This window comes from Equus caballus, chromosome 29 (genome assembly GCF_041296265.1).
Source record: "Equus caballus isolate H_3958 breed thoroughbred chromosome 29, TB-T2T, whole genome shotgun sequence".
NCBI classification, from domain to species: domain Eukaryota; kingdom Metazoa; phylum Chordata; class Mammalia; order Perissodactyla; family Equidae; genus Equus; species Equus caballus.
This window is the reverse complement of record NC_091712.1, coordinates 14,948,875-14,976,833: the sequence shown is the minus strand read 5'-3', so window position 1 is coordinate 14,976,833 and position 27,959 is coordinate 14,948,875. Positions and strand designations below refer to the sequence as shown.

Genomic DNA, 27,959 nt, shown 5'->3' with positions numbered 1-27,959 from the left:
ACGTTCATGCAGTGCACCTGTGAACGGTGTTAGTGAAGCGGCCTGAAGAAGGTCTGATCGTGCTTTTTTCCCAAACCGCTGGCATTTGAGGGAAGGAAAACGTGTAGGCTAATCACGGCTTCAGGGGCCTGAAGACTCGCCTGAAAGAGTGAAGTCGGAGCAGAGAAACAGGGGCAAACCTATTTTCTGTGGGCGTTAGGGACAAGAAGTAACAGCTAGTAAGCCAAACTTTGCAAAGAATAAAGGGGAAAGGAAAGACGGTGGACAGGATCTATTTACTCATCTCCAGTCCAAACTGGGCCCGGATGATGCTCCGCAGGCCTTCATCCAGATGCAGTCATAGGGAGTGACAGAATCCCAGGGATGCCAGCCGGCCTCCCCATCAGAGGTGGGCTTTCCAGACAGTGCAAGGAGACAACACAGACAGACAAGCCCTTCCTAGGGGAAGCTGGGGTGCTTTGTGCAATTTGTGTTGCATAAAGCTTCCTTATCACGGAACAGTGCAGAGAGGCATATCTGCACGCTGAAAGTCCTGCTTGAAAGACCCCACACCCCTGGCAGAGGGGCAGAGGGCTCCTATGACCAGCAGGCATGTCTCAGTGCCTAAAACATGCAGGTTGCTGTGGGCAGAGAGCCCCCTCCGACACTGGGGACACACGTGTCAGGGGATGGTGTTTCTACTTCTCTAGGCTCACTTCCTTTATATGCGCTCAGACAGCTCCTGGGCTGATATCTCAGAGCAGCTGAAAGGAACTGCTGGCCCTTTCTCCTCATAATCAGTTTTTCTCATTTTCAAAAAGCTCCCTCTCTCTCCTTCCAAACACCTGATTGTAGGCAAATATTGATCTGACAAACAGGCCCAGTGAACACAGGGGACCGGCTCACTGTTTACGACCCACGAGTGCCTGAGAGGTTCCAGGCAGGTCCAATGTTTTGAAGAAGTTGTGTCATTCTTCTGTTTATCCACAAAACTTCTCACTTTCCACTTTTTTTTTCCAAAGAGAGTTCTTTTAATGTATTTAGTTATATCAATGTCTGTATCAATAGAAAATGCAATCAAAAGCTTTTTCTTAGCCAATTTGGTGGTTGCTGTAGTCCATGACTTCAGACAAGGCCATTAAGAGGTACATCCCAACCAAGTCTTTCTGTGCAAAATATCGAATACCTTTTTCTAATTCCCTTCTAAGTTCCCACCCACACTCCGACCTACTCTTCTGTAACAGTTTATACAGAATTCGCAGGCAGTAAGGACTGCTTCATGAATAATATGAGTTTATGTGTATGAGATATAGAGATAGAGACAGAAAGAGGAGGAGAATGAGTAGACATGAACACGCCCAACAGAGAACAGGGGCACCTTCCAGGAAAGGCGTCCCACTGAGCAGGGACAACGTAAGAAAAACCATAACTGCCAGAAAAGGGGGCTTTTTTAGGTAAAAAAAAAAAAAGTGCTTGAAAAAGTTTCATGTACTTAATATAATCTGTGAAAGTTCTTAATAATAAAGATTTCGAGAATGTGTTTATCAAAATAGGTATAGCAATTCAAATAAGTTGGAATATGATCATACTAAAAAAGTTCTCATGAACCACCTGATCTTTTTATCTCTAAAATAAAAGCCAATTCTCAAAAAAAAAACCATTTAAGGACAGAAGGCACATTGCTGGGGCATTAATGATTTTTAAAAAAATCATTATATTCATGGATATTCATACAATACATACTAATTATGTGGCTAGTCAAGTAGCAAGAAACTGCAGCTGACTCCAGGCACTACTGCTTCCGTTATAACACAGCGCAAAGGACCCAAGAAGCTCAGTTTCTCTACGCTCCGTGTCAAGGCTCAAAAGTTAACTCAGTGCTACTATTAGACTCTAGGTGGCACTATAGGAACGACTCAACAAGACTCAATACACTATTAGACGCGTGGGATTCTCCTATTAACCATCCACTGTTCACTGAAGGGTTCCTCATTCATTGTACTTGATTCTGGGCTTGCTCACTGGGCCCGCATCCTAAAAGGCAGGAAGGGAGGAGGAGAGCACATACAGAGTATGGGGTTGGTGGCTGCAACAACTAAAGGCAGAGGTTTTGAACCAGAACTTGTCTGGACCTAATTTGAAGCCAGACCTTGATTTGCATACCAAATGCTCTACGCCGGACAAAAACATCTATTCCAGAACTTTCTGAAATATGCCACGTTTAATTATGAATAACTAGTCCCTAACAGAATTACCGACACATAGGTCAAGAAATTGGTTTAGAACTCTAAGAACAAAATCCAAACATTAAAATGAACAAATCATTTTGGGCAAACCAGCTGGTGGAAGCAATCTTTCTGTCAAAGTAATGCTGATAGGTCAGAAATAAGAATTCCATTTCTAAAGGAGGGGGATGCACCCTGAGCATCATCTCATAACATTTCCTAAAACACAACTGCCAACATCCACTGCAGCCTGGAGGCTGGTGGCGAGAGTACCAATTGTGCCTGGCTCTGCAATGGTGTTCACTACGGCTACATGAATAGCAGTACAATAATGTGATGCTACAGTGCCGTCACCTTATTGATCACTGCGCCATGAGAACACTACGCAAAAAAAGAGAGATGTTTCTGTGACAGCCTTTGGCACTGAAAAGTGCATAATCATTTAAGATGATTATGTATCTAGCCATATTTGAGAAATATTTGCAGTAAATGATTTTAAGCATTAAGAGACTCATATATGAGTGACATGGGACAACTCAGGGTACTCATCCTTCCAGTCCAGTCCAATTGGATGAGTCCAAAGATAGACAGCCAAATTCCCAGTCTGGGTGGACTTGGTCTTGGCAAAGAACACAGAATGTAAATATCAGCTACTGTGGCTAACGTTTATTCTTAAATTCCATAAGAAATACTAATTATATCATGATGATTTTGTTAAAAGTAATGCATCATCACAAGCTACATTCTCATTTGTGGAGTTTTCTGAAAACCAAAGAAAGAAGGAGAGGCAGCACATGAATGCTGCCACGTCGCTCCTTCATCCTTTAATTTCCTGGATGGACCAATGATGGATCTAGATTTTCCTCAGGTGGCCCGGAATGGTGAGGGTGGAAAGATAATGAAAGAGTAATTGCCACTTGTTCACAGATCAAAAGTAATAAAACAGCTGAGCAGCAACAAGTATTGAAGTCCTTACTTAGAACTACAAAGGAAAACAGTGAAGGCTCCAGGACAGCGCCTAGATCAACCGCGTCTCAGGTCAACTTCTCGGCCCTATCAAAAAAATCTGTTACTACCAGCATACCTCCTATGCAGAGGGCTTCCCCTTCCACTGCAGTGTTGTCTGTAACAGGGCTCTGCCGGCGCTCTCTACTTGATAGAAGCTGCTCAGCCTAAGTAATTGCTTAGCTGTCACCACACTCCTACCTCATCCTATGGAAGATGTGAATGAGAAAGTAGCTATCACAGTTCACACCCGTTTGAGTAGCCTCAAGAGAGTTCAGAATCCTAGGAGAGTTGAGAGACAGGAAGAGGAAAAACAGACAATTCTCTTCCTCCAAACCTGGCTTTACAGAATTTCATTATTGTGACTAAGGCAAGATAAATGTCCTCAGATACAGGCAGAAGAGAAGACAAAGCCGCCTTTGTAAAGTTACACTTAAATCCAATGGTAAATATTTACTTTTCACGGATAAGCAAAAGAAGAAAGTTATCTGCACAATAGGGTATTCTCAAGGCAGATACCTGGGGTATTAACTCATTTCCATTCATTCAACAAATATTGAGTGCTGCCTATGTGTCAGGCATTGTCCTAGGTGCAGAGATAGAGCAGTAAACATAGCAGATGAAAACAGGGGAGACAGAAAAGAGAAGAGAAAAAACACCTGTAACTACCAACAGAACTACACATTGTAAGAAAAGGAGGTGATAATTAGCTTGGAACTAATGCAATGGAACAGATCCTTGATGAAATGCCTGTTTTCCCATATTTTGATGACTTCAGTGTTCTAAATATCAGCATCAAAATGTGAATTTTAAAAAATATTTTATCTAACGTATCTGGACTCCTCAGATGGTCTTCAATATAGGTACAAAAACATATTCTGAAGTTATTTATTAAAAATTTGGTTTTCAATCCTATGATGAAAGTAAAATTCTACTACGAATAAAAATATATACTATATGATAAAGCTAATTATGTATCCTAATCAAAAATTATACTGAAAAGCTCTGCAAAGGTAGATAGCCATAGGATGACTTATTAACATAGGCGTGCTTTCTGTTAGAGGGGCTAAGAGGCTCTTAATTAGTAACTAGGTTAGATGCTCTGATCCTGACTTTTAAATCTGACCCAAAGGAAGGCAGCTTACCTATACTGTTAGTGCTGATAACGATCATCTTTGGCATGGGAACCTGAGTAGTTAGTGGCCAGCTCCTACCTCACTCACGGTCGCACCTGCGCATCTGCAGAGGTTCCTTCACCTGCCTCTGAACACAGCAGACACCTTTACGAAGACTAACACGTAAACACCGGCCACCAGTCACACACCGCCAGTCACACACCGCCAGTCACTCACAGGTCTCTAAGCCATCATGCCTCTATTTTCTTAAGGGAGTGAACACATGTAATATGTTCAATTGCCATTGAGTTCCATTCTCAAATCTGCCAGTAATAGTTCTGTTATCTTCTGAGTCCTTGGACTTTTCCAGAGTTCAGTGTCTTCACCTGGCAATGTTCAGTGGTGTAAACTAGACTCACTTGGGGGACCTTTGAGGGAGGGAGTGGGGACCCGACTGCTGACTGGCTGCCACCAGTGGAGATTCTGATTCAGCAGGTCCGGGGCAGGGAGAGGGGGTGCTGCTGGTACATGTTTTAGAGTGTCTATAAGCATTTGGTTCAACCCATGGTTACAAATTCCTAGATTAAATGACATCTAAACTCAAATCAGGAGCCAGCCCGGTGGCGCAGCAGTTAAGTGCACACATTCCACTTCGGTGGCCTGGGGTTCGCCGGTTCGGATCCCAGGTGCAGACATGGCACTGCTTGGCAGGCCATGCTGTGGTGGCATCCCACATATAAAATGGAGCAAGATGGGCATGGATGCTAGCTCAGGGCCAGTCTTCCTCAGCAAAAAGAGGAGGATTGGCGGCAGATGTCTTCCTCAAAAAATAAAAATAAACTCAAATCAAACCTCAAAAATTCTCTGAGTCCAACCCAACAGCACTTGATCCAAGAGGAACTTTGTTACTTGTTTTGTTTATGCTTTCAACTTTGTTTTTAAGAGATAGCCAAACGCTGTGAAGGAAATGAGATTATTAGCAATCTAAAGTTTTGTATAACTGGGCCTCATAAAAAACACAAGAATGCATTTCTGTCTCCTTGTTTTTCAACTGGTTACTTAACAATACATGGGCAGCCAATAAGGTTTGCAAAATTGAGACCAGAGTAACTCTAGAGTCATGGGACAGAGGCAGGTGAGGGGCGGCTAGCTAGGCTGATGGGGGGCACCGGCCAAGGCTGCTCTTTTAGAAGCTACTGATACCATCAGTGAGAATTACGGTCTTCAAGGCAAAAGAAATGCGTGTTTAGGCTGCGTCACATACAGCCGGAGACAGCTGCTGCTGGGTTTGCCTACGTATGCTATTTCTGTTACAAAGTCATGGCTCCGATGACAGGGGAAGATGCATGACAAACAATCGGTCACTGCTTTTTGCTTCTAAGAAGTAGTTTCGGAATCAAGGAATTCATATGTATAGATAGATATTTCAATTATATAAACATGCCAATTTCAGTAAGGAAAAATAAAAATAAAATAATACACATAAGTCAACTTTAAAAGAGGATGAATTTAAAATCTACCTCCTCAAGTAATACATTTGTCTCCTCCACAATGTTCAAACAATTAAAAAAGTAAACTTTTAAAAAGTTGTTTGGTGCTTGGTATTTAAAATATAGTGGTAAAAAACTAATTTTTTTACCATATGCATCATAGAAATATGTATTTCAAACTCCATATCAAAATTAAAATCAAGAAAAATGAAATACCAAGAGGCTGATGTCACCATGTAATGCTGCAAGATAAATTTAAACATCAGAGTTAGTGGAAACTGGAAATGGCAAAACGCTTGCCAAAATATGATTATATGTATTTCCAAATCAAAGAGAATTTATTCTTTTAAGAGCTAATGTCAATTGTTCCAACCATTATAAAGATCAGCATTAACTGCACAAAAAGAATTCAGAAGCAGCATTCCTAAGGGAAAGAGAAGTAGGTCATGAATTTCAAAAACAGCATGTTTTATGGCTTTAAAGATACAACCTAAAATCAATATATCCCTGGAAAAAATCCTGAGTTTGGTCACATATGGTTTTTATTCAAAAGGGTAACCCCTCTCCCTTTTACCACTAGCACTATTATTTATGCATATTTTTTCATCTTTCTCACTCAACCTTATGACCAAGAACAAAACTGGAGACTTTTAAAGCACAAATTAACATAAATTACAGCGCACTTAGTTCACAACCCAAAAAAGGTAAACAAGAAATTTACCACCAGCTGAGTCCTCAGTCACTCTAACCAGCAACTCCATACTCCCATGTGGCATGCACAGACATCTTTTTTAATCTCCTAGAGACAGCTCCTCACTGTGAAAACATATAACTAACAATTCATAACACATTCTCTATTTCCGAACTGATCAACTGCACTGTATCCACTTTGTTTTAAGACACTTTCTGTGGAAGATCTGTTGCCTTTCAAAAAATATATATTAATCCTCCAACTGCACGACCTAAGTTTTCTATTCAAGATGAGCAAGGCTTCAGGCTGGCCCTTCTGCATTTTGGTAGCCAATGCCTGTTCTAGTTAGTATCCGATGCGGTGAGACTGCTATCTGGAGTAAGGGATGTAGAGTAAGAATAGCAGGAAAGACCCTTGGCCGCGCTTGATTCTTTCTAAAAGAACGGGTTCAGCAGGCTTTTTTGAACACCTCTCAGATGATACATTCCATCACAGGAATTAATCACCTACATGCACTTCATTTCCCTTTAGTATTTAGGTATTAAATGCTCTGGATTAATCTACTCTTAAATCCAAAATGATCTCAGCCTACTTTAAACTTGGCTACCACTTCAGAACTAATCATCTTACCAAAGAAATGTCAATGGAGAACTGAGGAGTATAATTAATGTCTAGTGCCCTGCACAACATTTCCCTAAAAATAACTAAGGGGAGCCTTATTCGATCCAAATCGAAAATCTCTCAATCTGGGGGTAGTGTGTTTTTGGAAGAAAAGTTATTTGCCCTACGATAATTGGAGGGCAGCAAATACTTAAGGTTTGTATTTTTTTAACTAATATTTTGAAAACTACCATATGCACATTTTTCACCTAATTACATACGGTAAAGCTAAACTTAATATTTAAAAAATTATAAGCTACTCTTGAAAATACGAACTGTATTTAAGTTCAGGAACTTTTCACTAATTGGGGTTGCAAAAAAATCAAGAATGTACAACTTTGGCAACACAAGAGTAACAAGGAATCAAATTCTATAATATTTCAATATCTACACAGCAAAATAATGTCACAAAACTTATCAAGAACGTATTTCTCCTTTATGTCTGGGTGACATTAGTAGCCACCACTATCTTTTCTGCTATGATTCTGTAATGAAGAAAAAGACACTCTTTCAAGTTATCCACACATATAGATCAGACTTTACAACTCTAAGTTGTTCTCCCTTTAAAAAAAAAAAAAAAAAAAGGAGCCAGATTACAACCATGTATAAAATAAGAGAAAGTTATATATCCCTCACTTGTTACATCTTAAGTAGTTTTCCAACACAGCATTTAACAAGAACACGTTTTAGTGTTTTATGATAAACAACATCGTACTTCAAATTCTCCTGAACCTATCTGCATTTCCCCATTGACAAGAAGTGGTTTCGTCTAAGTGGAGAGAACAGGTGGTATAAAAATACATCTTTGTGTGTACAGAGGCAATCTCCAATTTACTACCATTCTTCTACATGTCGCTTGGAACAGAAGATGGAAAATTATAAGAAAATTCACCTTAATATGTTATCTTCACACACACACACATACATGATAGTATTACAAATTACTAGAAGGTTTAAATACTAAATCCACCCAATTTCCTTTGCTTCTTACCTAAGGATAATTATTGAGGGGGTTCAAAATAATTAGCATTAGGCCTTGCAAGATCAAGGCAGCATTATTTTGGGTTCTGTGGGTCCACTTACAAAGCAAGGCTTATTAACAAATAAACTATAAACCTGCAGATCTAACTTAAAGCTCGCAAGGTTTCTTTCTGTTGAATTAAAACAAAATCATCTAACTTTCTGGGTTAGCATCATTGTTTTTCTACCATGAAGCAACCTTGTCATAATGGACCATTCTGCTGGCCTCCATAACTAGATAGAGATTTTCTATATTATCAAGATGTAGAAGTCAGTGTATAGATACAGATACAGAGGTAAATAATCCCAACGTTGGTGTTCAAGGAAATGACTGGATTCCATGCATTGGGCCATGCACATATCCTGCTGCATGAATCTCAACCACGTACTTCAAAAACCATGTTGTGTTTCTGCTGAAGCCGATTTTTCTATCGTACACATTTTAAATTGAATCCTTTGCCTTGTAAGCCCAGCAAACCGTCCAATGCATGATATTTCAGCTTCTCTCAGCTTTTTTCCCATTTAATACAAGATCTCAACTCTCGTGGCAACTCTCAGAGGTATTATTATACTCTTGTTCTGTCATCCCTCTACCCCAAAAAAGTATACAGAACGATTTTGAAACTTACATTTTCCATGGAAACCTTTCCTCAAAGCAAAGTGATGCACAAAACTGAAATTATATGGCTGCTTAAATGTCACATGCTGGCGTCCAGCAGAGAAACAATGCTCTAAAGAGGGGCTGTGTCTTGCTTGAGGAAAAAGGTGTGTTCCTTTTTCATTGGTGTTACACACTGCCACAAACAAAATGACCCGGGAACTTTGCGGAGGAGGTCTAGCTGAGCTCTTCCCCTGCATCACCCGAGTCCCCGTGCGTCCTGCAGAAGACCACATCTCACCTTTACGATGAAAAGGTAATATCATTTCACCCGACAGCTCAGAAATTAATCATTTAAAAGCACGTTTACAAGAGCAGAGCGCCAGTTGTTATTTCTGCCACTGGAACTACGAGTAATTAGAAGTAGTTTAGGGCAGGAAGTCAGAAAGGCTCGGCAGAATTTAATTAAACAAATTGGATTTTGGCAGAGAAGTCTAGGTCAACAACCTACTTCTATAAACAAGGCCATGGAATCCTTAAGGACCACATAAGGCACTCATATATAAACTCTCAAGCATCAAATGCCAACACGCAGGCCCCCACCCCCAAGTTCAAGCTGAGTTTTAAACTTCCAGCTTCTTCAAGGGGGAAGAGCGAACATCTTGCCAACCGAATCAACACCCTTGAGAAATGAATTTCCTCCTTTATTTCTGTTATTATTGTCTGTATACTCTACATCAGTTTAATTTCTTAAAAACAGGTTTTACTCTGCGGCCTTAACTCAAACTACATTGATCTGAAGATAAACATTGTCACATTGAAATAATCCCAGATCACTGAGAATTCTTAACCCACACACATCTGTTGTGGTTGTGATTTCTGCTGGAGGAGCTATATTAGACATTCGGAATGTCTCAGACTTGGTTTCTTTCTGATGTGTCAACATTCCCCATAATAATAAGGAAAATAAGGGAAAGAAGAGGAAACTAAAACTACTCAAGATTTAGCAGATATGAGAGGACCAAAATAAGTGCAGAATTGATGAATCACACTACTTTTCAGTGTCCATGTCTATAAACCTTCGAGAGATGTTCAAAACACATATCATTCATAAACCAGCCAGATAAATATGACACACTTCAGCCGAACTGGAATTATAAGAAAGAAATAGTTCTGAAGCAGTTATTGGTGATGTTGAAAACACAGTTCTTCCCCCCAATAGGGGCATAGAAATCATGACTAATCTTAACTGAGCTCAAAAATAACCATTCTACCAAAAGACCACTGGGGGGCTCACACACCATGGCACTCATCCAAAAACAGACTGTAAGGGAAAAAAGTCACATTTCATGTGTGAGGTTAGTTTTACTTTTTACCTATTTTTGCTGTTGTTTGGTAATTGGAAAAAAGTTCCACAAATACTAACATTAAGAAAAGGACTCTCTTAATTTTTAACAGGCAATACTGTTAGAAGGTATGCTAGGTATTATTTGAACAGCCTAAACTTACATATTCAGCAAATAAACAGTAAAACAAAATATCAAGAAGCACACAGTCAGAATCTCTTCCTATCATTATATTTCCATTCAGTTTCCTCACAGTAGTCTTTAGGAAAAATAAATTTCATTCCAAACTATCCTACGGAACAATATTCCTATTAAATTACATAAATACTAATTTCCTTTTATTCTAATGTTTTGTTTATGCATAAAAGCCAACTAATCCTTTCAGTGAGATGTTTGGGTGACATGAGGATCTTCATTAAAGCGTTTTAGTAGAAGGTTTCGTATCAGTGATCCATCTTCTGATACCATTACAACCACTTATACGGTGACACAGGAACTTAAACCCATGTAATAAATGAATAAACACACAAATAAATAATAAATGTCCACAAATCAAATGATGGTACAGAAAATATCAGTATTTGAAGCTATAGAAAAATGTCCAAATTAATCAAGAAACTTCTTCAAAAGAATATTAAGGAATAAACACAAAGAATATGTTACTTTCAACTCCAAAGGAAATTCAAAGGGATCAGAAATTTCTGTACCAACCTGCCTCTTGCTGATTTCTGAAGTGGTTCTTTTGAGGTTCAGTGACCTTGAAAACCTCAGCGCCTTCACCGAATCCTTCCGAGAGGCACCAGAAAAAGAGTAATACCTCTTCGCAGGCTTCCTCTTCACTCTGTCTGCCATCTCAGTCCATGAGAAAAGCAAAATCCACAGTGACTCGATCCCGAAACCGACGACAGAATAAACTGATCCCCACATAAAAAGGCCCCAAACCCAGATACAAGCCCTGTGTCTGCTCAGTCCTCTAGAAAGTGTAACAAAATGAAAATAGGTGGAAAATACGGGACAGAACCTATTCCACATAGGCACCCTCAATGGACGCCAGACTTTGCATATGGCAGGGCAATTCCAGGCTCCCCAGGGAGACCAGGGGCAGACTGCACCACAACAAATTAAAACCACCTTCACCAGTTCAACAGGCCAGGGGTAGTTCGTCAGGAGTGAAACAGGGCGTAGCAACACACCTCGGAGTCAGCAGGGTGTGAATGAGCACACCAGGCTTTAAGGAAGTCCCTTAACTCATTCCTTGCCAAAACAGACAGCAGGCTGCAGGACAGGGTCAGGCACGACTCCCGCCTCCAAACAAGAGCCTCTCAGCAGGACTATTTTTCAAGCTCCTGGAACATTCTCTTCTTCCAGTGAATGCGAAATGCAGTGATCAAATGCTCAAATACAGACTTCTTACTCAGAAAAAGAGAGGGCAAAATATTCATAAGGAAAATGACTTAGGAGTCTGGAACACCCCTCCTCTGCCCCAGAAAGGAGAGGAAGGTGTTTGTCTGTCTCTTCGAAAGGCAACAAGAGCATCTTTCCCTTGCGTCGCTCAGTTCTGACCGAACTGAGGCTGAGTGTGAGGAGGCATCACAAAAATAAGGCTTACGAGAAAACGAGAACTCGGCTTCTAGGGAGGATGGAAGCCTATGAGTGTTCACAACACAATTAGCACTCACAATACTCTCAAAACTGCAGCCCCACAAACTCAACACGTTAGGACACTCGCAAGCCTACCCCAAGGGTATAAAGGTAGGACATCCAAGGTAGTGTTTTTTAATTTAGCTAATAACCTTAAGAGTTTACTATTTTTACAAAAGAGGCACAGTATTATTATGTTTTAAAACACACACATACTAATCATTAAAGAAACTACCTAACTGTAAAAGCTACCTAACCACACATCAGCCTGTACCAGAAAACCCCGCTGATAAACAGCACAAACACAGAAGCTAAAAGGTGGCAACACGTAACAGAGTCACACGCCGCAGCATGTATAAAATGTTATCCCTGCCCCCAGTTAAGTACCAAAATTGAGTATGCTTTTGGAAACTCTTCTAGCAATTTGACATAATAATTTTATGTCTGGTGACTAATTATAGATGAAATAAAAGAAAAATACAAGCCAATTTTTCCTTGTAATTAATTTGCATTAAATTCCACAGATTGGCAATAAAAAAACGACTCTAGCCTTTCCCCAGGGTAGTTTGAGGAGCACTGATCTACTGTGTTAACTGAAGGGAGAATATCCTTACATGAGACTGGGAGAGACGGGAAGTCAGAACTAACGCTAGGACTAGCAAACATTTCTGGAGGCTGACCGGAACACGCCTCCTAGCTCATCCAGCTTGAACATCCCCACCGATATATGGAATATCTCTCGCTTTAAAAGTACTATTTATAGTAAGAAAAAAGATAAAAGGCAAAACCAAATTATAAAACATGGAGCAAAACTGTTGTAGCTGAAAAATCTTTTGTTAGTATTTTCATCTTCCAGTTTTACAATGGATCCCAAAAGCAAGCACTCCCTGTTCCCTTCAGCATCTCGAGCTCTGCCTGGAACGGAAGAGATGCTCAGTAAACACAAGCGGGCTAAACTAAATAAAATGATGCTGCTGCAGAAATGTAACTGCAGCTTCGTTTCAGTCTCAAGTTCCTAGAACTGAGACATGTCTGCTGACAGTGCTCATTGCTGCTAATAACAGAGTGCCTGGGAGCAACAGTCATCATCTGACTGTCCCCTTGAAAGAAGCGTCCCTTACCAACTTTTTTGTAAGACAATAAGTCAAGCAACATACTTGACTTTCCAAGGCAAGGAACATCAGAATTCTGAAATACAGAGTACAGATTCTATAATTCCCTCATTCCAGGTGAATTTCTGATTTTATATTATGTGCCTTTATTATATCAAATATGCTCTTTCCTGGGTAGCAGTCAAGTGCTTGCCATCTAACATCAAACAGTTACGACATTCATAAATTTCTAGGGGCTTTCTGAATGCGATTTTCTGTACGTATTTTAGAAATAATACTACTACTGCCTCATGTCTGAGGAGTAGTCTTCCTACATTGTCTCTTTACAGTCTTTTAAATTCAGTTATTTTTCTCAAAATCTTTTTTTTTTAAGGTGAGGAAGACTGGCCCTGAGCCAACATTTGCTGCCAATCATCCTCTTTTTGCTTGAGGAAGACTGTCCCTGAGCCAGTACCTGTGCCAATCTTCCTCTATTTTGTATATAGGATGCCTCCACAGCACGGCTTGATGAGCGCTGTGTAGGTCCATCCCGAGGATCTGAACCTACAAACCCAGGGCTGCAAAAGCAGAGCGCACAAACTTAACCACTACACCACTGGACCATACCCACAAAATCTAAATTTTATGTTTCTCTCATTTAAATGTTTTGATGCAGGAGAACTTAAAGGAGTTCCTTTTCCACATTTATACTAATTTCCTAATTAAAATTTATTAGTGTTTTCCATCACAGTCAAGGCAAGTTTTAAATCAAGGGTGTGTACTCTTGGAGGGATAAATAAAAAATTACAAGCTTAGAATGATTGCAAATTTTTGCCATGTGGAAATGCTATTTGCCATGTGCCTTTATTTTTTTTTTTTTTTTTAAAGATTTTTTTTTTTTTTTTAAAGATTTTATTTTTTTCCTTTTTTCTCCCCAAAGCCCTCCGGTACATAGTTGTGTATTCTTCGTTGTGGGTCCTTCTAGTTGTGGCATGTGGGACGCTGCCTCAGCGTGGTTTGATGAGCAGTGCCATGTCCGCGCCCAGGATTCGAACTAATGAAACACTGGGCCGCCTGCAGCGGAGCGCGCGAACTTAACCACTCGGCCACGGGGCCAGCCCCGCCATGTGCCTTTAAATACCATCTATCCTATAGAGTGTGGTTTCCAAATCCACATCTCCAACTCTGATCTTTCCCTTAAGCTTCAGGCTTATATGTCCAATGACCTACTTGACATCTCTGCTTGGATGGCTACAAGGCATTCCAGAATCAGTTAAAGTCCCAACAGGAAGGAGACCTGACTGTCCCCAGCCCTGCACCCTTAGCCCACTCTTCTTAGTCTTCTGCATAAATGAACCTCCCACAGTAAATGGAACCTCCATATCGCCTACCCAGTTTGCTCCATGTAAAGCACTATAAGTCACCCTTAATTCCTTCTTTGCCCTGCTTCCTCGCAGCCTGAAATCCTGGAAATTCCAACTGCAAAACATCTCTCAACTCCATTCACATTTCCCCAGTTCCACTTTAGGCTCAGCCATCCTTCATCTCCTCCCTAGATGGCTGCCTTCTCACTGGCCTTTCTCCCCTCTCTCGCCCATCTATAACACATTCTTCCCAAAGCAATCTTCTAAAGCTATACATCTACTTATGTCCTTCCACAGTTTGACAGTTCGATGGCTTTCTATTGCATTTAGTATCAAATCTCAAAATTGCGTGACATGGTCTTTAATAGCCTCCCTTCCTCTCCCACCCACCCCGTCCCCTCTCCCAGTTGCTCACTGCATATCAGCAACACTAATTCCCTTTGCATCCATGAACACTTCAATCTTTCTTCCACTTCAGGTTGTTGTATGTGCTGCTCCCTCTGCCTAGGGTCCTCTGTCCCCAGCTGTTGCCAGGAGCTGTCTGACTCCTCCTCATCCAGACCATCTGTCTCCTCTCAGAGATGTCCTTCCCAATCAGCTTACAGTGCCACCCACCCCCGACCTATTCTCTATCACATACCAGCCGCACTTCTTCACAGCCTAGTTTCCTCACTACAAGGAGAGCTCTAAGATCAGAGCACTCCTCCCTCCGCACACAGCCTCAGCACCTCCAGCTGTATCTCAAATGCATTGGGAAATAAAAAGTACTTACTGAATGACTATCAGAAGGACGGACTGAATAAAAGAGTGAGTGAATCTTTAAGATGTGCTTAACCTTTGCTCAAACAAATGCTGTAAATTTAGTTTGATATATGAACAAGAGGCATCAATAAACATGAATTGTGGTAAAATTATGCATGACACTAAGCTCTTGACATTTTAATAAACAGTCATGTAAGAAGACATAGTAATCTGACAAAATTAAAATTAAATTCCGTGTACTTTACTAGCCAAACTGCTTTCTTTCTCCAACCCCAACCAATAATTGCAAGGTTACCTGGGGTCAGGCAGCAGCCCAAAGAAGTGAAAGAGATCTGTACGTTTAGGAAACATATTTGGTTCTCCCTCTTTTTAAAAATGGGGACAATATCATCTATCTTGCAGGGCTGATACAAAAGTGAGACCAAATCCTCCTACAGTGTGTCACACACAAGTCTGAATAAAAACTTAGTTATAGCAGCTTATTCTGGAATTATGGTAGGATCCAAAGAGTACAGGATCTGCCTATTTTCCTCCTTTTCCCATGAAATCCAGAAGAAACAAACATGCCACTTTCTACATGATTTCTACCTTTTATGAATCTGTGAATGAATGAATGGCATGACCTTGTTTATCATTTAAAATTACTTCTCCAAAATTACTCAGAAAATACAATGAAGAAGAAACCAACAGTCATCAACCCTCCTCCTCCTCTTTTCTCTTTTTTTGTGTGATGATAATGCTATATTATATACACAAAAACCTGAATTTCACGTTTCACTCAAGATATGAGGGAAAGGAAAACTTACGCTACACATTTTAAAAGATGCAACTTATTATATAGCAGCTTTTGGCAGCGTATATTCTGGAGCACTTGTTTGGAGGCGTGCTGTTTCTCTAGAGAACTGTTGTTGTTGACCAGGTAATATTTTAATACCACAAACAAAGCTTACTTTGCCCTCTCCCAGCTTTATTAAGATGTAACTGACATATTGTGTAAGTTAAGGTGTACAACGTGTTGATCTGATACACTGATACACTGCAGAATGATCCACACCCTAGCATTAGCTAACACCTGCATCACATCACATAATAACCATTTCTTTTTTGTGGTAAAAACATCGAAGATCTACACTCTCATCAACTTTTAAGCATATAATAGAGTATTATTAACTATAATCACTATGCTGTACATTAGAGCTCCAGAACTCATTCATCTTAAGTTTGTACCCTCTGACCAACATCTCCCCTTTCCTCCCCTTCTCCACCTGTCCCCTCCCCCCACCCCCCCCACACCCCCCCCTGCCCCCAGCCCCAGGTAACCACCACTCTACTCTCTGTTTCTATGAGTTCGGCTTCTTTAGATCCCACATATAAGTGAGATCATACAGTATTTGTCTTTCTCTGCCTGACTTATTTCACCTAGTATTACGTCCTCAAGGTCACAAATAGCAGAATATCCTTTTTTATGGCTGAATAATATTCACATATATATATATACCTCACAACTTTTTTATCCATTCATCTGCTGATGGACACTCAGGTTGTTTCCGTATCTTGGCTCTTGTGAGTAATGCTGCAATGAACAGGAGGGTGCAGCCATCTCTTTGAGACAGTGGCTTCATTTCCTTTGGATATACCTAGCAGTGGAATAGCTAGATCACAAGGTAATTCTGCTTTTAATTCTTTGAGGAACCTCCACACCGCTTTCCATAGTGGCTGCACCAATTCACATTCCCACCACCAGTGCAGTAGGGTTTCCTTTTCTCCACATCCTCACCAACACTTGTTATCTCTAGTCTTCTTGATGAGAGCCATTATAACAGGTGGGAGGTGGTATCTCACTGTGGTTTGATTTGCATTTCCCTGATGACTAGTGATGCAGAGCACCTTTTCATGTACTTCTTGGTCATCCGTATGTCTTTGGAAAAATGTCTATTCAGTTTCACTGCCTAGTTTTTAATCAGGTTGTTAGTTCTTTTGCTATTCAGGTGTAAGAGTTCCCTATATATTCTGAATATTAACCCCTTATCAGACATGATTTGCAAATATTTTCTCCCATTCTGTAGGCTGCCTTTTCATTTTGCTGATGGTTTCCTTTGCTGAGCAGAAGCTGTTTAGTTTGATACAGTCCCACTTGTTTGTTTTTGCTTTTGTTGCCTTTGCTTCTGGTATTAAATCTTTGTTTTTATTTTTCGTTTTGTTTTGTTTTTTAATGATGCAATCCCTATTGTCTCCCAGATACTAAAAATCAAAACTGGGATCTCAGCTTCCATTCTGGGCCAGACAAATACACACATTGACAGTATACTCAAATTCTCAGGATGCAGGAAACAAATCAAGTATTTCTTCTAAGAATATTACTGAGCACCCATTATGTGCCAAGCTCTCTTCAAACTGATAGAAATATAAAAATAAGCAAAAGAGAATAATTATCTATAGAAACTCATTTTCTAAAACAAATACCTAAGACAGCCTGACTTACTCATTTTTAAATCATTAGAAACTGGTATTAAAAGAATGAATAGTCAGCCTAATTCAATGGTGGCGGTGGCAGTGATGGTGACCAGCAACGACAGCAATTACCATTTACTAGGGCCTTATTTTTGCCAAGCACAATGCTACAACCTTAACACAAATTCTCAGGTTTAAACAAGTTATCAAGACCTTTTAAGGCAGGTACAATCGTTATCCTCCAATTAGAGATGGGTAAACTGAGGTTAGAAAGATTAAGTGATTTGCAGAAGCAAACACAGGCAGTGTGGCTTCTGATTCCACCAGACAAGATGCCCATCACCAAGGAAGCAACAGAGGAGCAAAGCACCACCTACGATTTATATGACAACTGAAAGAGGGAGAGACTCTGCCCCTACTTCCCGACTCACCAGGTGGCCCTGGACAGCTTTCCGAGGAAGGCTAACAACCAGCAATGCGGTGCCGGAGGCTGTCCGTAACCAAAACTCCTATTACTCACAAGGAGCCTTTCCACACCGCGCTCACGCAGGAGACGGGGGCCTCGCTCCGATGCCTTCCACTAACACCTTCACCACACACTCAGCCTCCGCCTGGCCCTGCGCTCCCCAACTCACCCCACACTGATGCACTGTGGGCAGATCAGTACCATAAATACTGCAATGTTGGGAAATAAACCCTGTGAACTAATTAATTAGCCAATTAGCGCTCTACTTGGCATTTAATTTAAATATTTTCTTCTTTATAGCCTAACTAAAATAAATCCATTTAGGGGGAAATTAATCAAGTTGTCTAGTTAGTGAAGCCTATTTATACAAATCCTTTCAATTCCAGGTTATCAAACTCTTTCAATAATTCCTTCCCTAGGCCAATTTGTACTAAAGTTTAAAAAAGATGTTTCTACTCTAAGCTATATTTAGAACTGCCAAATGCTTTCTCCTTATTGGAATTAGGCAGAAGTAGAATTATGGAGATACTAAAAAATGGAAAGTAAAAAAAACCCCTGGTTAACCACACCGCTCCCCCAGAGACAAACACTGACACTTCTCAGTCTGTCCCTTCAAACGTTTTCCAATGTCTGTAATTGTTTCTACTAAAATTAGACCACATTTTGTATGCTGTTTTAGCCTGATTTTTAACAAATTTATATCTGAGTCACGAATTTATCTGCACTTCAGTTCCAAATATCCAATTGCCTAACTGATACCACTAAAGTCCCACCTCTGGCCAGCTGCAGCGCCGCCTGCCTGATGAACGGCCCGCCGCCAGGTCCACCTACCAAATCCCTCCCAACTCCACCTCCTCCCCACCATCTCTTCCTGGTCCAACCTCCCTCAGGCTCACACCTGCTACGACAAAACCTGCAGCTGGCCCCCTGCAGGCCCTCTGCCCCCCCACCAACACCCTGCGGCCGGGGCATGTTCTCACACGTAAACCTCATCACCCAAAACCCCTGGATTTTCACTTAGATGGCCTTGAGATTCAGCTCGATGTTTTTTTTTTTTTTCAGGCAAGTCTTGCTTCACCCAGAGCCTGGTCAGGGCACTTTGTGACATCTTTCCTAGGGCCACTTCTTTTCTTCATAACCATCATTTGTTAGTAATTCCACATTTAAGTTCTCTGATTGTTGAATTCTAACTCTCACAAGAGACCCAAAGTCCTGAGACAGCAGGAACCAATCGTCCTTACGTCCAACGTTGAATAACAGCACTGAGCACAGTGCCTGGCTCAGTGACGGGTGCTCAGCAAGCTGGTTAAGTTAGCCAAAACTGCAACGAAAAGTCTATCTTTCAAACGAATTTACTACATGTGCTGGCTTCTAAACTACTATTATTATTATTTTCTTTTTTGAGGAAGCTCAGCCCTGAGCTAACATCTGCCAATCCTCCTCTTTTTCCTGAGGAAGACTAGCCCTGAGCTAACATCCATGCCCATCTTCCTCTATTTATACATGGGACGCCTACCACAGCACGGCTTGCCAAGTGGTGCCGTGTCTGCACCCAGGATCCGAACCAGCGAACCCTGGGCCACCGAGGTAGAACACGCGCACTTAACCGCTGTGCCACCAGGCCGGCCCCAAAACTACTATTATTATTCAGCCACCCTGGTTTAAAAACATTCATTTAACCATTACTCAGGAAGGGGAGGGGCACTCAGCTTTGGTTCAACACTGAGCCTTTAAATCATCTGACCCATCTCAGCCTCATATATTCATCCGAAGACAGTGGGGCAGGTACTTATGCAGAAACAACTTGTTCCTCTTGATTAAGACAACAGAAAATATTTTTCACCAGTATTTCATTGTAATGTTTTCCTGTAAATAGAGAGGTTTTATGGTGGGGTGTGCTTTGAAAAAGTACTGCTTCTTTAAAATGTACCTTTCCCCCAAGACTGAGAGTTGAAGATGTCTATGTTGAAAGCATGGTCCCCTTTGGGGCGGGCGGTGGCGCAGCGGGTAAGTGCGCACGTTCTGCTTTGGCGGCCAGGGTTGGCCAGTTCGGATCCAGGGTGCGCACATGGCACTGCTTGGCACACCATGTTGTGGTAGGTGTCCCACATATAAAGTAGAGGAAGATGGGCACGGATGTTAGCTCAGGGCCAGTCTTCCTCAGCAAAAAGAGGAGGATTGGCAGCAGTTAGCTCAAGGCTAACCTTCCTCAAAAAAAAAAAAAAAAGAAAGCAAGCATGGTCCCCGAGGCTGCACCCACTCCACCTAAAGGAAGGCAAGGAACAGAGATTCTATCACTAATCTACCTGAGGAGTAAAAACCAATGGCTAGTCACTGTGAAACACCTAAGCAGACAATTTAATTCATTATAACTCATGGAAATGAAGCCAGAATTTGCCCAAAGGAAAAAACTCAGTGTAAACTGTTTTCACGAAAACATCCTAAGGGGTTTTACAACCTAATGCACATGATTTCTGCAATCATTTTAAATTTGGAAAACATAAGTATATGATGCCACGCCCAAGAGAAACTATATACATCTCTGTGAGCCCCATTCTGCATCCCAGCCCTTTTTTGCATGTAAAAACTTTAACTTAATTTCATTTGTTTAGCAATAACTAAAATAATCTATTTGAAAGGAGAACACCTTATTTCAGTCATCACTGCTTTTCACTAACACGTAATTTACTTGAATTTCTAAGTGTGAACTACAACAGTTACACATTTAGTATCAGAGGTCTTCCCTCATTCAACGTTTGTTTTGTTTTTACAGCTTGATAGATCTAAGGAAGATACGATACATAATGTTAACAAATCAGTATCCTTGACAATAACTTACAAAATGGGTCCAGGTGCATCAGTTTCTACGGCTCTTTTCTCTCTTTCACAACATACCCTAGGTGGCTTTAAGATACTTTGTACTTCAGGGTTAAAGGAAATTGGGCATCTTTAAAAATTCAATCTACCGAAGGCATCTCTTTATTAAATTTCAGTCCATATTAATAAGAACACCCTTAAAAAAATAAAACAGCCTCATATTCTGTATACGGACCAAGTCCTCAACAAGAAATTAGCTCAAAAAAAAAAAAGGATAAAAGGAAGTTAGGCCAGGAACTCCTCACCCACCGCTACCCCTGAGACATGGACATTCTAAAAATAACTGACCCCAGGCTGCAATTTAGTGTTTTATTCTTGAGGATAAAGGAATTTAAATCTCAAAACTTTCTCATATCAGGCACATACAGGCCCATGCATTAAATAAGGAAAAAACAGAGCATTTAAAGAAATTAAAATTAGACTTACATCAATTATAAGCTGTTAATTCTCACTGTAATTTAAGCAGCAATTCATTCCTTAACAAACCAGGGTTTACTACTGTTTTATAAACCCATTTCGATATCACCAAAAAATTCACTTTAGTCATTCTTATTCCAGATACAAAAAACATGTTCTGCCTTCTCATCTACAAATTGTACAGACTGACCATCTCCAGCATAAAAACAGAGTGCTTCTCTCCATATTATCAACCACTAGGACACAGAATCTATAGCACCTTTGTTACAGTGTATACATACCTATGTTTTCCAAACATACTCAGGATATGCTAAGACCATCAGTTTGCTGGACACTGATTATTTTTTCATGACTTGATGTCAAGACACGTAAAATAATGATTTACACATAGGTGATAAAAAGTAACATCTAAAAAAGTAGAAAATTGTGAACTTTTTAAATTAAAGCATGTTCGTTACCTGAAAGTTCTGCTATGTGTGTATTCAAAAGAAAAATATTACCACACATTCAGAAAATACTAATATAAAATAACTGACAGGGCAGTAATAGCATAAGAGGCACAAAAACCACATCAGTTTATAAGTTAGAAGCTATCACAGAGGGAATGGTGAAAATGTGTGATAAATGCCTCTGTGCTAGCTTTAACCCAACACGCACAAATTATTGCTAGTCCATAATTCCAATCTTAAGTTTCTTTTTCTCGACCTTCTTCTAACTGAGGACACTGGCCAGGCTGTCCCCCAGAGCATCTTGGGCTCTCTCCAGCAAGCAGCAGCCAACAGGTCCCGAGTCCTTTGCAATGCCTGGACTCCCGTGCCTGGACCCAGTCCAAAGGTACAAACTCTTCAAAGAGTTTAAATTGCCATTGCACGCAACCCTTCCACCACCAAGGGCAAGAAACGGATAGTGGAAGATATTTCACAAGGTCACCACCAAAACAGAACAAACATGACATCATTCTTGGTCAAAACGAAATTACATCCAAGTATGACAAAGGAAATATTGATGCCACATCTTAAATCATCTCCAGCACCAAAGATATGAAGAAGCAGACAACGACGTGCGTAAGCAAAGACTTCCTTCTTGCCGATCACCCCCAAGAGCGCCCTTCCCCCAGCTCTCAGTTCCTGGTCAGCTTTGCTGACCCCCTTGTCCACGCCCTCACAGTCAGTCTCAAGTGACCGGCACGCAGGAGGGAGGCGAAGCCAAATATTTTTATTTGGATCTATTTGGAAGTTTCTAAATCTGCTGTAGCACACGGAGGGAAGGACAGGGGTGACCCAGACCTACTGAGAAGAACTCGGGGAAGGTTCAGTGGTATAATAAACAACAAATAAAGAAGACCAAACTAGAAAGAAATTCAGACAAAACACAGCTCGGTGCTTTGGAAAGCTCACACAGACAAATGCATTACAGCTGTCCTAAATGATGCTGAGATAACAAAAACCATTTCAGTTTTTCATAATTTGGTAAAATGTGAATTGAGAAAACTGAGAATTAGACACTAAGAATAAATAAAACACCATGACAGCCTGAGCACTCTGATTCTCTCTTCACTTACTAGAAAGAAACAATGTAGAGAAGAGACAGACAGAACTGGACATGTTTTTATGCCAAAAGTAGATCTAGAATATTCTGCATCTTAGAAAATCAAATCTACTCCAAGAAGCCAAGACAACCCACACTCCTATCACTTTGAACAATCTGGGGAAATCCTGGTCGTTGGAATTGTACAGGCACTAAAAGGAAACTTTTTCAGGGCTGTGCATTGAACTCTAACAATTAAAGGATAACGAGCAAAATTATGGTTAATTATGTACTTCAACTTTCCTTTGCTATCATTTAAATTATTGACTCTTAATCCTAAATTCCCTCTATAAAAAAATAATTTTTCATAGTTTTACATAGTCACAATGAGCAGGTGTAAAATTTGCACTTTTGGGGGGCTAGCCCAGTGGCACAGCAGTTAGATTCACGCACTCTGCTTCGGCAGCCCGGGGTTCACTGGTTCAGATCCCAGGTGCAGACCAACATACCGTTTGTCAAGCCATGCTGCTGTGGCAGGTGTCCCACATATAGGGTGAAGGAAGATGGGCACAGATGTTGGCTCAAGGCCACTCTTCCTCAGCAAAAAGAGGAGGATTGGCAGCAGAAGATAGCTCAGGGCTAATCTTAAAAAAAAAAAAAAATTGCACTTTTGAGAGAATTTTCCCCAGTATAGAGACTGATGGCAAGGCTATTAAAGCCACGGTTTCAGAGTTCAGTGAGCCTAAATGCCACCTGGAGGATTACAAAATGCAGATGCCCAGGCCTGGCTCCCAGAGACCCTATTCCCCAGGCTAGATATCTGGGCTTTAAACTTGAGCCCAAGAGATTTTCATAAAACAGGACATTTCTTAAAGGAATTTTATTGTTTGGGAGAGCTGTAATGCTTTTGTTTTAACCTAAAAGCAAAACAGGTGTCAAAATCTTTACTCAGAGTAGCTGCCAAAAATAGTTGAAAACACTCCAGGATGATTAAATCGGAATCAAATTTCAGAGCCATGGAAAAGAGCCGCACAGCTGGCTGCACACAAGCTCTCCGCTGGAATAATGCACCCAACACCTGTGCACGTGGATGCTGTGACTCTGCGTGATCCGGTCTATGTCTTAGTTACCATTTAAAGTGGTCCTTTAACCCAGAAAGCTCGTTCAAAAAGTTTTTAATCAGACATATATACATACTTAGGTATTTCTGAAATACTGAAATAATGATGTAAAAGCTCTTTCAGGGGCTGACCCATGGCACAGTGGTTTAGTCAGGTGCACTCCGCTTCAGCAGCCCAGTCCACAGGTTCGGATCCCGGGCATGGACTTACACACTGCTCATCAAGCCACTCTCTGGTGGCATCCTAAATACAAAATAGAGCAAGATGGGCACAGATGTTAGCTCAGGGACAATCTTCGTCAAGACAAAAAAGAGGAAGATTAGCAACAGATGTTAGCTCAGGGCCAATCTTCCTCACCAAGAAAAAAAAAAGCTGTCTCGGTCTGTGGTACACTGTATTCTCTGGCATTTTTCTATTTGGAAACTGAATTTAATCTGCATGATATAAAACTATCTAAACACTTATCTCATTTATTAATATTTAAAACATTTTCTCAGGTGAAAGGATTTTTTAACTTGTACGGGAAATATAATAAAAGATTCTAGAAGATGTAGATTCATCATTATCAAATTTTCACAAGAGTACAAAATCTAAAACATGATTTATTAAGTAACCTATGATTTTAATATGCAACTATTTGAGATCAGTTTGCCTTATCCTTGGCTTTTCTGTATGATGTCACAGTTAATTGTGTTGAAAGAAAAGTGCATTATTTTTAGTTGTTGAGTAACAAATTATCCCACAGATCTAAACAAGACCATCAGCCACCCCAACTGATCTTTACAGAACACTGAATGCAACAATTGCAGAACACACACTACTTTCCATACACAAGGAACATCCACAAAAATGCCGCTTACTGGGCCATAAAGTAAGTCTCAGCACCTTTCAAAAGATTTCTTTTAATCGTACTGCTGAACACCTACATGTCAGTATTGTACCTACTCAAAACGTGACTGACTGGAGCGTACATGTCAACTGGGGGTGAAAGGCGGAAGCCAAGACAGAGCCATCCGCGTTCAGGGACCGTCCGCAGGGCACTGCTGCGCGGCGCTGCAGGTGAACGAGCCCGTCTAGCTCCGCGTTCTCAGCAGCACTGTGTACAGCCCATCAGTCCCACTCACTCAGCAACCCAAAGTTCACAACAGGTCCTTCCACGCAGACCCCACACGAGGCATAGCTCAGCGGCAGCCTTATAAACTATGAAAGGCACAAAGTCAAAATATAAAGGAGGAGGTAGCAACTGGAGGGAGACCCAAGTCTGTACAGTATCAGAAAGCAGCCCCGGGAGCCCATCACTGCTGCTCAGCGCGCAGAGACCAACGGTGAGAGCACACAGCCGCCAGCTCAGCTTCCTGCACAGTGACCTAAGTGCCAGAACGAGTACAAAAACACAGTGCAGAAAGTGGTAACACGAAATGCTACCCGCCTGTGTTGGCACAGCTAAGGTTAAAGGACATGGAAAGATACTTATAATCAACTAAAGAAAAAAAGCAGGCTACTATTCAATCCTTTTTATTTAAAAGAGAAAGTGGGGGCCACCCAGTGGTGCAGTGCTGAAGCTTGTGCGCCCCACTTCAGTGGCCCAGGGTCTGCAGGTTGGGATCCCTGGTGTAGACCTACCACTGCTCATCAAGCCACGCTGTGGCAGCACCTCACATAAAATGGAGGAAGATGGGCACAGACGTGAGCTCAGCAACAATCTTCCTCAAGCAAAAAAAGGAAAATTGGCAGCAAATGTTAGCTCAGGGCCAATCTTCCTGACAAAAAAACATAAAAGAAAAGGTGTGTGTCTATATCTGAAGAAAAGAGTCAGGATGCAAAGCCCACTCAAATACCAGCAGTGACAGCTCCGGGCAGCAGTGGCGTCACAGGTGATTACTTCCTTCGTTATATGTTTCTTTTTCCTCACAAGGAGCTATCGCATTTTTATAGAAGAAACAATAACCAAAATAAAAAAAAAAAGAAAAGAAAACAAGGAAGAATAAGGGAGAAGAGGAAAATATTGAAAGATCAATACAACATTAGGTCATCTGTTTCTAATATGATGGCTGGGAAAGGGCACCTGTTTAAATTCTTCATAAATCGCTGTCGTTGTTCAAGCCTTGGAGCTGAAGTGCACAATACACTAAGTCTCTAGATGGTGCTCTTCACATGGACGACAGGAAAAGGATTGAGAACCACCCTACTCCCGGCTCACTGAACAGCCCAAAAGGAGCAATGGCACCAAGAGAAATAGCAGCAGATCATAAATGAGCACAAAGTTCCACAGTTTGGGCACAATGTGTCCCTGGACCACAGCAGCTACATGAGACAAATCCCACCACGGCAGGTGCTAGTCAATCAAATATCTCTGAATTTACACAACATGTCATACCTCACAATTTTCGTTTTCCTTAATATTTCAAGAAAACATATAAGACATCCACCAAGTCTGAGCACTGTGCTAATTGTCAGAACCGTAGGAGTGAATGCTCCCCAGCACACAGCCGAGCGGACTGGAGGATGAGGCAAAGAGACAGTGATGAGACTGCTCCCCAGGAGGACCAGGGTGAGCCCTGGACCACTTTACCGTCTTCCAACGCCATGATGCAACCTGGCTGGCTTAACAGGGCCTGTGCTATCACACAGCTGTGATAACACAATTGTATACAAGGCTGTGAGCCCTTGTGTAATTTCATTACAAGTTGAACACAAGAGAGGGTGTGGCCAAAGGCTGCTCAAGCCTCATCACCTCATCACAATAAAGAATTTGCTGACTTCTCTATGCAGAGCCAAACATTCTGTCACAAATTCTTCAAATGTGCAAGTTACTCCTCCTCCTCCTCATTCCCTCATGGAGTACGCACCAAGGGTGGGTGCAAGCTAACACTGAGGGCCTGTGCTGTGCGCCGCCACGCTCACGGCACCAAAATCATAGCCTCCACTGAAGACAGCGCTGCAGTAGGAAAGCCACACCAAGGGGAACACCGAGGGCAGGTAGCTTCCTGAGAGCCACACACAGGGAGGATGCTGGGATGCACTCACTCGTTTTGTAGCCAGGCAGTGCACTGCACAGGCCAGCTGTTGTGATGGGCCAGCACTGGGATCAAAATTCAGAGACCTTGTATGTCACACACTGAACATACAAGGTGATCATAATGACAGATCTGAGTTGTCAAGAAAGATGTTACGTTTGGTTAACTTAATAAGGGGAGAAAAATGGCATGGAAAGCTTTTAAAGGTATTGCCATTTAAAAAGTTGCAATTTTAAAATTCCAAAACTTAGCTTTCTATCCCAGGTATCAAGAAAATCATTATACCCTGAGGTTCAGAAAAGTAAAGGCCCTGAGTGAGTGGCCCAAACATTCTTTAAAATGTGTGTATCTATAACAGGAAGGAAAATACTCCCCCCACCCTCTCCCTCCCCAGTCTTCACAAAATGCACTCAGAGCAGCTTGCCCTGGACTTGAACTCACCCTGTCTTTATCATCTGCTACGTCACAGAGGATGTCGTCCAGGTCTAATATTCCTCCATCTCCATGTTCCAGTCGATGCACCTGTATCCAGTAGTTTGGATCCTGTACGAAAGAAGAGAAGCATCGACAACAGCAAGTTAGCATCACCAAAAGGGAATGCAACAATTTAAATTGGGATAACTTCCGACCCATAAAAAAGAATCGACTGCATCAACAATATTGCAATTGATTAAAAATTCAAGCAGCTCCCTCTCTGTGCTGTAGAGTCAATGTTCCTCTTCCTCTATGATGGAGTCAGTACTGCATACTTTCCTTTGGCCCAGATGCTGATGTGCTATTGTGAGAGGAACTGCAGAAGCAGCAAAACTCTCTGTGCAAGAAATACTGATGTCTCTAAAGTACACCGGGTGCCCTACTGTCCAATATGAAATCTCTATTAATCCTCTCGGGCCAATTCATAGACATATTCTAAGAAGCAAGCAACATATACTGGATGTCTGAAAAACTCATGTCACAGCCTATCTGAACAAAACAAGGCTGCAGGCCCTGGTGGCTCAAAGTAACCCCTACAAACAGGTCCACATATCCTGCCACAGAATAATGTTGACAAGACCACAAGCAAACAAAGCAAGCCCAGAACAAGCGTGTGGCCTAT

General features: G+C 41.3%; 1 protein-coding gene across 50 annotated transcripts in view; it reads right to left on the bottom strand.

Annotated features, from left to right (window-relative positions):
* The window catches only part of PARD3 (par-3 family cell polarity regulator), a 614,608-nt gene that overhangs the window by 477,297 nt on the left and 109,352 nt on the right, over positions 1 to 27,959 (bottom strand). For 26 of the 50 annotated variants that reach the window (XM_023631920.2, XM_023631918.2, XM_023631922.2 and 23 more), the window contains exon 2: positions 27,305 to 27,406. In XM_023631920.2, the coding sequence (XP_023487688.1) occupies positions 27,305 to 27,406 (102 nt within the window). Of the gene's footprint in view, positions 1 to 10,840; positions 11,342 to 27,304; positions 27,407 to 27,959 lie in introns of those variants that run through there. The other 24 variants (XM_014736987.3, XM_014736996.3, XM_014736991.3 and 21 more) reach the window with 1 other exon arrangement.